We start from the raw sequence: 11,110 nt of genomic DNA, 5'->3' as shown, positions 1-11,110 counted from the left end.
AAACGGGGGGGGGAGTTATCCGGAAAGAGAGGGTAGGGAGTTCGGTATGGGGGGGGGAAGTAAAAATGAACCTCTTATGAGTTTTGAAGGTATGGAGGTATCTCCTAATATAGATCGATCTTGGCAAAGATGGTGTCCTTCATCCATAGATTTAGTAAAAAAAAGGATAGTTTAAGATTATATAATTTATCCATGGATATATCATGAATAGGATTGGTTTTTATTTGTCTAATGCATTGATAAATTATATACATGATTGGTTTAGATTATGCCATTTATCCATACATATATCAGATGGTTTAGATGGTCTGATATCTATGGATTTATCAAATACATGATTGGTTTAGATTATGCCATTTCTCCATGCATATATCAGATGGTTTAGATGGTCTGATATCTATGGATATATCAAATACATGATTGGTTTAGATTATGCCATTTATCCATGCATATATCAGATGGTCTGATATCTATGGATATATCAATTACAGGATTGGTTTAGATTAAGTCAAAGCAAGTTAAAGTCAAGATAAGTTTACAATTGATATTTAAAATAATCAATTTTACAATGATAAAATGTAAACTAATCAGTTGTATTTTATCATTTGTTACTCTAATGTGTCCAATTTATTTGAAATAGTCAAAACCAAACAATTTTAAACAATGAAATAATCCAAAGCGACCAAGTCACGAATATCCTTGGTTTTCTCAGAAATCTGAACAAGGCCTCGAGACAAAAGAAGTTTCCAGAAATGATTCAGCCGCCATTTTGAATCAATCGCAAAAACCGGTTCTGGAAGAATCTAAACCAGAACCAACTCGCATCGCGGGTAAGTATGTAACTCATGAGCAACGTGTTGAACAGGAAAGAAAACAGGAAAAAATTGCTGAACAGGAGCAAAAGCAGGAGAAAGACGCTGAACAGGAAAGACTTGAAAGGGTGAGGGCTGCAAGAATTGCTCTGTTAAACTCCGGAATTTCTCCAAGTTTCAATTCTGTTTCATCAACAAGATCTCCGCCATTTAAACCTATATTTCAAGGAAAACAAAGCATCAATTTGTAAAGTTCAAAAATATATTTTTTATTTATTTTTTCCAAAATTATCATTTTATTTACATATTTTTTCTAATTCAATATCGATATCCACATCTTAATTTATTCTGCTGCCCAGCAGGCCCCCTACCCCCTCCCTCCACCAAATTTGATATCTATCTTTTATCTAAATTAGTAAACGTGTTTACTCTCCAGGAGATCAAGTTTAAAAACTAAACATGGCCGTGGAATCATTTCTCATCAAATTCGTGTGGTCTCTACCAGTTCCTGCCAAATATGGTGTTTCTTGAAATTTTTTTATGTTTTCTTTTTTTGATTAACAAAGTTATCATTATTGATTCAAAATTTAAGTTTTTTAAACATTAGTATGAAAATAAAAAATGGCCGCAAAGGTAAAGGTTGTCCCACCAAATATAAAAGTTGAAATGTGATTTGAAAGCCCTTTTTTTACTTTGAAATAATTTCCTGCATTTATTTGTCAACAAAATTCAAAGCAAAAATTTTACATAAAATCACAAAAAGACCAAAATGTGGCAACCTTTTCTGTGCTTTTAATATTACCAAAAATATATGTTGAAGTTCTGTTTAGGTTTAGACAGTTTGGGTTTTAATTAATAAATTGAAATCTGGAAAAAATAACTTTAAAAGCACAAAAAGGCAGACCATATTTTAGAAATTCCAGAGAATTTTATGATTATTATTTTAAGAGCCAAAAGTAAGGTGCCAAATAAATACCGCTAATTATTTACTTCAAGTAATTTCTCAACTGACATGTTTCAAGGTGAAGCCTGTGTCAAAAAACAATTTACAAACTTTTTTAAAATGAAAATTTTCTCTATTTTCCCAACTTACAATGATTTTCAAACAGCACACGAAATATTCGTCCTAAACTAAGATTTACAAGTTGACCTTTGCTCGCTTAATAGATCGAGTCGAGGATGTTCGGTCAGGCGAGGATACTGGGAGGCCAGTCAACCGGCTAAACATCTTCCTCGCTGGAACTAAACCTGGACCAGGGGTCAAAATACCAGATGTTTCATATATTCAGGAAAGTCTCACAAAAAAAAACTGTTGAATTGAAAACCACTCAAATTAAACTAAACAATTCTATATAATTGAAAGATAAATTGTCATTGCCTCCCCATCTCCCCTTCTTCTCTACACCTATTCCCTCCCCTTCCCATTTCTCCTCTTTCCCTCCATATTTCCCCCATATTCCCTATTTCCTCCCCCTTTCCCTTCCCCCTCCCCATGACAATAATTCAAGTGTATTCATGTACAATCAAACTCCATATCCTCCCAACCCATATAAGCAAAACAATAATATAGTTGGCCAGGGCCCCCTAGTAAAACATATATAGTTGACCAGGGCTTCCTAATCAACAAGATACAGTTGTCCAGGGGCCCCTGGTCAACATTATATAATTGTCTAGGGCCCCCTGGTAAACAATATATAGTTGTCTAGGGCCCCCTGGTAAACAATATATAGTTGTCTAGGGCCCCCTAGTAAACAATATATAGTTGTCTAGGGCCCCCTGGTAAACAATATATAGTTGTCTAGGGCCCCCTGGTAAACAATATATATTTGTCTAGGACCCCCTGGTAAACAAAAAATAGTTGTCAAGGGCCCCCTGGAAAACAATATATAGTTTTGCTGGGTCAACCATATACAGTTGTACAGGGCCAACATTTATAAATATATAGTTTTTCACGGCCCCTCGTTGTCCACTCCAGGGCCCCTCGTTGTCCACTCCAGGGCCCATTGTTGTCCACTCAAGGGCCCCTTGTCAAATTTTCTATTTACGACCAACCAAGAAAGACCAAGTAATTTTTCAACATGGTTTTACAAGCCGGAAGGTTTTTGCAAACCATGTCTTTGTGCTAAGTTACTTGCATTCTGGGAACCAAGAGTGTCTCCTCCAAATTGGCATCTGAAGCGCATTACAAAGAGAATAGCAGGGGCATTATAAACCGGGTGTTTAACGAATGGTGTTCCGATTCTTCCGGACGCTATTTTTAATTTAAAAATTCCAGTTTTATATTTGGCAGATATCAGGACTTCGAATTTTTATTTTTAGTAGCAATTCCCGCATTTTCAATTAAACTAAGCAAGCCCCTGTTAAAGCCTAACCTTCAAAATCAAGTTTGGTTTTGGGTTGAAAATATCCTGCTAAACACCGCAAAAGGTTCTAATTCTAGAAAAATCTAATTTTTGTGAGATTTCAATAATGGCTCGGTTTCTTTATTTCAACCTTTTATTTGAATATTTTAAGGCCTGGATACATGACGTGCAGTCAATATAGGGTGCAGAGTAATATAGGGTTTTTATGTTGGTAGTCGCGGGAAGAAGTATTTTCTGCCTATAAAACATGCAGTAATCACTTCACGTGTCCTGACTATCAATAAGCTAGAGGGTTAGATGGCTTGAAATTATATTTGATGAGACTCTATCTGTGTAGGATAAGTTGGCTCGTTTAAACGCCGCCATATCTGAAGGACTCAAGCTTAAGCGACAAGAAGAAGACGACGAAAGAAAGATGGCGGAGGAGGAGAAGAAGGAGAACCAGGAAATGATCATAAATATTGATGGGATAATGAGGGACGAAGATTCTCATGCCGAAAAGACTACACCCAAACCAAATCCAAACCAAACAATAACAAAAACCGCGCAACCGCCCACCCTTGAAAATCCGCCAAATGAGGCGGAGAAAAACGCGGCAAAAGCTGAGAAAACCGCGCAAGAGCACTCTACGAAACCACAACGATCAACAACACCTCCTCCGCGCTCAACTACACATTCATCCACAACAACAACAATGTCAACATCAACCATGCTATACAAGGACATTGGAACAACTGAACCAAATCTTGACAAAACTCAAATTTACACCTCAAACACTTATAGAACAAGAAACAGAACCGAATTTATACAAATGCCGATGTCCAACATTGAACCCAAGGAATTAAAATATTTGAATTTAATCTAATCTTACAATTAATGAAAAGAGTTTAGCCAATCTCCCATACACAAACACATAGAAAGAGCACATGAAATGTCGTCTTTACATTTATTCTAAAGTTTATGAGAGCTGTTTTGCTTCATCATTGGTCTGGACATAAAGAAAGCTGCTCACATGTTCGGAACTTCAAAGGGTTCAATATGATTTATGAAAATATATCCAAATATCATTGTTGAGAGATATATATTTTTTTAATGCTTCTTAAGAAACTAATACGAAATATAAAGGACAGCAAATGATATATTAAACTCTTTTTTTTCCGCGGCATTTGATCTTAAATATGTTGAAAATACGACATTATAAAAAACTCTTGCTATGTATTCATATATCTGGGATTCACTGTAACTATAGATGTTCTGTATTTTAACATTGATGTTTTAATCAAATATTTTCAAAGGAGACAAGATTATTCGACGATCTCACTCAGCCGACTCAACTTAGGATATTAGAATTTTCAACAAATCATATTTTCATTTTACATAATGTTTACAAATGGCTTATGGTTCTTCCTACAATCAAATGGAACATGGCAATCCTTTTTTCATATTTTTAACCCCCACGTAATGCTATGCAGACATACCCTAATGAGTATAATATACTTAGTATTTAAAAACTTCAAATATACGACGGGTTAAATTCAATTTTGGGTCGAAAATGTGTAAATTAGTAGTGTCCTGTAGTTTTGCGTCCTAGAACCTTTAAACCCAGCTCCCACCGGCCCCCAGCTGCCCCCCTGCCCTTTCCTCGGTAATAAAACAGTATACAGGCAATACAAGGCCCCACGCAAATATTGGGTTCAGCTGTTAAGACGTTAAAAGAATCTTTCAAAAAGAAAATGTCAAGTTTTAATTCTTTTAAAAGGGTCTGTAGACGTAATTTTAGGTGACCATTCATTTCTAGAAGGGCATGTCCGATTCACAGACATCCTTTAACTTTTGTTTAGATTAATAAGACAACACTACTTTTTTCTCGCTGAAAAGTTACTTTCTTCAATTGTGGGTTTAGAATTAATTTGCGGATTCTTGCAAGAAAGAGAAAGAAGGGTGAAATTTTAACACTTTTACAGGTAAATTCTTCATTGATCAGATAAAGATCTTAAAGATACCGTTATGAATAGGGTTTACTCCCTTTAAATGGAGGGTCACTTGAAATTACGCTACAGTCTCTTTAACTCCTGTGTTTAATGAATCCCCCTGGATGTATGTATCTGTATGCTGATAATCATGATGCTAGTTTTTTAATTTAAAAATCATGTCGGAAGAGCCTAAAACCTGGCAACCAGCCAATATTGTATGTTTTCATCTTCAGAACTTAATCTAACAAATTGTGTTTCTTCATGTCCGTATATGTATGTATATACACTTGACATTAGGGTCACTGAAGTTTGTTTGTTTAAGATCAAAATGAAAGTATTTTTACACCGAACCGAGATGTGAAAATACTATTACAAAGTAAAAATCACAGCAAACACTTTTTCCCACGCATTACAATAACATAATTAGCTTTATTAAATTTTACTCAACTCATTTAATAGCAGGTCGATAAAGTTACTTTATCAACCGATTGTAGGGTGATAAAGTAAATTTATCACCCTACAACGAGAAATATTAGGTATGAAGTTTGAAATTTTAATAGCGGGATGAAAAAGTTAATTTTTCACCTACCATGAAAGTCGTCTTTGTTTTACCTTTTAACTAAAAAAGTTCAGGGTTATCCACAGAGGGGGCGAGACTTTAGAGAGGACTAGATGAGACTTTAGACAGGACTAGATGAGACTTTAGACAGGACTAGAAGGGAATAATTCAGTCATTTAACTGGGAACATGCATTTCTCCTTGCTTCCTGCATTATACATTTTTGCTTCAGTTTGTAATATTGAAATAACTTAATTTCCCCTGTGGGGAAAAAAATAATTACAACTTCGAAAATTAACAACATTTTTCTTGGTCTGAATGTTTACAACTGTTCAATTGGTTTGTAGTTTAAACAGAGGTTTGCTTTTATTGTGACTTATATGCCACGATTCGAACCATATATGACACAATTCGAACCATATATGCTACACGACATACTTTGCAGTGTTTAATGTTTCGCACATCAGCACCCAGCTCAATTCTTAAATTTAGGTTTTAAAATCCAGTTTTACTTGGTTTGAAAATTTGAACCCCAGGAATGTGACAAGTTTGGACGAAACCATGGCTGACAAAGATGTGAAAAATAAGGTCAGTTTTTCTACTTGTGTAATGGTAATAAACCTTAATATTGGTATATAACTTTAACCTTTAGTTATTTTAACGTTCTTAAGATAAAAAGGTTGATATAAAGGTTGATATAAAGGTTGATATAAAGGTTGATATTAAGGTTGATATAAAGTTTGATATAAAGGTTGATATAAAGGTTGATATAAAGGTTGATATAAAGGTTGATAAAAAGGTTGATATAAAGTCAAAACTTTGTCTTGTGAATTTTGGGATCAAGCATTGATCTCTATCCTATGCAGATATACGGATTAATTTAAAGGGACAACTTTAGCTAAGGGCACTCCTGTATGCCAAGTCCATTAGCACCTGATCCAATCAGGGTTCAGTCATGTGCTTGTTGTCTATTCTAAAACAATAGAAATAGTATGGAGGTAACATCTATCTTTCTATCTATCTCATTATCCAATCAGAGTTATGAATCCTTCAATCGGCGCTATCAGTAAATGGAAATATTTACTTTTACTGAAACTATAGTGAGGGATCAAGCACAGATTCTTAAATTTAAAAGTGTCCACATTGGATATCGATATCAAGCATTTAAGATTTACAATATGCACGCAGAAGTTCCGCTCTTCGTTCCTGAATTTGGAATTAAATCAATCCGTTAATCTGAATATAGATTGAGATCTATGCTTGATTCCGAAATTCTGAAAAGAAAAGTTCTATGTTTATGTAAAAAGTATGACTTTTGATTTTATTGGTATACCTCCTAAAATATTGATGACCAAAAGCAACGGGATTGGAGGGGGGGGGGGTGTATAGACATGGCCTTCCTTAATAATAGATACATCTTATCTTTCTCTGGTATCTTATATATGTCCTTTTGAGGAACATTTTTCGTGACATTTTGGAATTTGTCAATTATCAAATATAATTCCTCAGTCTTGATTCTTAAATTCTTTTTGGGGGTAAAATGTTTAAAATATTGAATTAATGACATAAAATCGGATTTTTAGATTCCTAAAATTCGTTAAACTATTCCATGGTCAAGGTTTTTTTTTGACATTTACACGCATTACACCTTCACATATTTTTAACCATTTAAATATTTTTCAAATAAAAGGAATTGATTATTCACAGCAGACGCTAATTTTCTATTTCCTATATCTTTGCAACATGATGGTGTAAACGTTCGAAATTTCACTATTTTACTAATGACTATTGAAGCTAGCATTATAAATACTTTGAATTTTTTTCAGGAGGTTATCGATGATATCACTGATACAACGATTTATGTGGTTGCTGTAATCGCGATTATTCCGATCGCTGGTCTTTTTGCTTGGTTTGCCAGGGCAACTTTAAGAAGAAAGGTAAGACTTTAGCAATTTCAAGATCGCGAATCTTTTCGTTATTTAAACGAAAAAATATTTGAAAAACATCAAAACAACATTTTTTCTTCTTTTTTTTTTTGGGGGGGGGGGGTTGGCATGGGACTTATATAACCTATTTTTATTCAATATGTTTTTTAAGAACAAAGGATAACATTTTCAAGTTTAAAAATACAATCTACAATAAACATAATATATAGGTAAAATAGCCTAATGATACAAAACTAAGGTCTGTATAATAAGTGTCATGTTTTAAAATGATTTAATCTTTACAATTATTTCCAATCTATTTAACCGATATAATCACGCTATATTAAACCCATCAATACGTGTACGCAATCTTCGCATGATTTTAACAAGAATTTAATCTTTAGTAATTTAGCTTTTTATGAAGATAAAAAAAAGATTTTTTATTTTTAATTCACATTTTACCAAAATAAACGCTACTATGCAAAAATCGATCAGAATTTTGCCAAATACTGAAGCTACATAGGAAAAACCGTGTTATATCCAACGAGGTTATCGTGTATAGAGTGATTATGTACGCTAATTGACGAGGTTATAGTGTATACAGTGATGATGTACGTTAATCCTTTACTAATTTTATAGGCCATAAACTATACCGAGAGCGTACTTCATATTTGTTTATTATAAAGAGATTCTGGCCTAACCTTATAGTATATCATTATTAGTAAACAGTTGTAAGTGTACAGTACAGCTCACTGAGTACACAGGTAGAGAACTATCATCCCCCCCTGGTTATATCTCTAAAATGTATATGTATTTTGGTAAGGGCCAAAAATAAGTAAAACCAAGTTAGTAAGAAGTTTGTAACAAAATAGACCTCATAAAAACTATTTCCCCGACCTATTCAATTTTCCCGAATTCGTCACCCAATTGCTCATGTATTAAATGGCATTTGAAATTACATAAACCCGGCCATACAAAATTAAAATTTATTCTAAGAGGAAATAATTGGCAACATCAGATATTTCGGGACTTACTGTGTGCATTGTAAGCAGCTTGAGAGAGTATTCAATCATAGATACAATCTCTATTTTATAACGTCAATACTCAAACCAATAGATCCCCATTCTTATCTATATATCTATCTATCTATCTTTCTGTCTATCTATCTATCTATCTTTCTGTCTATCTATCTATCTAATCTATCTATTTATCTAAATATCAAAATAAATAAAATAAAAATTTTAAAGCATGAATTCGATTTGTCTTAAATTTTTTCATTGTACATTTTGCAAACAATATTGGATGTCAATTAAATAAATTCTTAAATTTCTCCTAAATGGATCTAAATAATTAAAATTTGACTTGTTTGTTTACTCTTGAATGACTCTTGACATCAAAATGGCCAAAATGTCGCTTTTAACAATTCTTAATTTTTTTAATCGTGAAAATTCACTGATAATTAAAACAGAAATCCGCAACATTTTCTTAATTATTATCTTCAAATGTAGAAAAATAAAAGGCTTGCAGATAAATTAGAACAATTATATAATTAACATAATTTTAGAAAGAATTTTAGCATTCAAATACAAGTTTTAGATTTTTCAAGATTTGAAATGCTGTGCCACTTTATTGTTGCCTAAGAGTAGAATTGAACAATGGGAATGAAACTATTGAAGATCAAGTCTGTCAACCGAACTGGAATGCTGATTTAAACTTGATATAATATATATATACAGAGTGACCAAATAACTGGTTGACAGCCTTTTCTAACTGTTTCTAAACGTTCAAGTTTATTTTTTATAAATTAGAATTTGTAGATTTTTTTAACAACTCTTGGAAGTACTTCTTATATCAAAGACAACTTTAAGTTTAAATTTTATTTGAAAATTCGGAATGATCTACTTTCAGCTTTCTATAACCTCCAGAAAGCCCTCAAAAAGCATGTTAAAAATGCTCACAAAAATGATGTTATAAACACAAATGGGCACATTAAACTGGCCTAGCTCATATAAATGAGAAAAAAATGAGTGTTTGCGAAAACTCTTGGTTTTAAGGATATAAAATGACCACAATTCTTCTGCTTTTTGAAATGCATGAAAAACATCTTGTTAAGCCTTCCACGCGCTACCATCATACGCAAATCGCAAGTAATTCTTTACGCAAACTGCGTACGCCTGCAAATACATTGCGTTCATAAATCTTTTTTTCAACCTCCCTTCTCTCTAATGGTACAGTGATAACCAGACAATTTTGCACAGGAAGACGACTTTTAGAATCAAGGTATAAATTTAAAAAGTTCAACGAATATGAGAGACAGCTATAGTAGAGTGTAAACAGACTCATTTCACTGAAATAGTAATAGTAAGTGTCTAATAAAACCTTTTGCTTTTTAATTACATCAAATAGGCTTAAGTTTTGCTTTAATGTCGTCTTTCTATTCCATTGTTTTCCGGTTATGACTGTGTATTAATCTCGGTTTGTCTGTTTATTTGTCCCATCATGACTAATCAACTCTTGGACCGATTTGTCTCAAATTTATATTAGGGAATGCAATGGATATACATACAATGTGTCGTTACTGTTTATAAAATCTATTTACTGTGTTTTCAAAATAATGGTCAGTTTTGAAATATTAAAAATGCATTGAAATGTGGCTAATTTGCTTAACAAACACTTTTTTTGGTTGATTTTAGAGAACAAATTTAACGTTCATTAGATCTAGAATATTTTAAGAACAAAAATATTACAATATGCACAAGCCTGGATATATGCCTGACTTACTGCCTAGGCCTGATTGATATAAGGGCAATCATTATAGATGAGAGTATCTATCTATCTATCTATCTATCTATCTATATATTTATCTATTTATCTATCTATCTGTTTATCTTGATTTCTACATTTATAATTAAATCTTCCTTTTTTTATAAATTCAAATTCTGTGTGCCTTTCTGTTCTTTTCTGTATTTAAATCATCATTAAATGAAATGTGTTTTTTTCCTTCCTCTTCCTTATTTTCTTTTTCACCACAAAATTAATTGCTGGTAAAAGAAAAATTTGTCTGCATAATTCATCTACCTTTAATGATTTACTTGGTTTGGAATTAATTCTACGAGAACCTTGTTCAGATATATTTGTTTAAAGAATAACAAATAGCTAGTTCTTTATACTTAAATAAACCTACTCAACTTAGAACTTTTAAACAAAAATAAGAACAGTTTCGAGTTCCCCAATACAAATTTGAGGCAAATCGGTCCAGGGGTTCATGAGATATGCAAGCAAACAAACACACAAACAGGATTATTACTTCAACCACTTATATGAGACAGGATTTTCTTCATTTTAACATGAACCGGAGCACAAACAAGTGTTTGTACAACGTCTCTAACGTAGTTCAACTACTTTGATCTAATAAATAAACTTGGTTCCAATTGTAACAATAAGTATTGTTTGAATTTTAGAACATATCTTAAATTTTA

The 11,110-nt window shown here is 32.8% G+C and overlaps 1 protein-coding gene across 1 annotated transcript in view; it reads left to right on the top strand.

Moving 5' to 3' along the window:
• Positions 1 to 714: 714 nt before the first annotated feature.
• Positions 715 to 11,110, top strand: part of LOC111704028 (tyrosine kinase receptor Cad96Ca) — a 29,377-nt gene continuing 18,981 nt past the window's right edge. The window contains exons 1-6 of the mRNA XM_023476137.1: positions 715 to 1,040; positions 1,980 to 2,101; positions 3,513 to 4,013; positions 4,471 to 4,514; positions 6,243 to 6,294; positions 7,533 to 7,643. Coding sequence (XP_023331905.1) covers positions 3,591 to 4,013; positions 4,471 to 4,514; positions 6,243 to 6,294; positions 7,533 to 7,643 — 630 coding nt within the window. The 5' untranslated portion in view covers positions 715 to 1,040; positions 1,980 to 2,101; positions 3,513 to 3,590. The remainder of the gene's footprint in view (positions 1,041 to 1,979; positions 2,102 to 3,512; positions 4,014 to 4,470; positions 4,515 to 6,242; positions 6,295 to 7,532; positions 7,644 to 11,110) is intronic.

Source organism: Eurytemora carolleeae, unplaced genomic scaffold, assembly GCF_000591075.1.
Source record: "Eurytemora carolleeae unplaced genomic scaffold, Eaff_2.0 scaffold156, whole genome shotgun sequence".
Classification (NCBI taxonomy): domain Eukaryota; kingdom Metazoa; phylum Arthropoda; class Copepoda; order Calanoida; family Temoridae; genus Eurytemora; species Eurytemora carolleeae.
The sequence above is the reverse complement of the archived record's forward strand: the minus strand, read 5'-3'. Positions and strand labels throughout refer to the sequence as shown.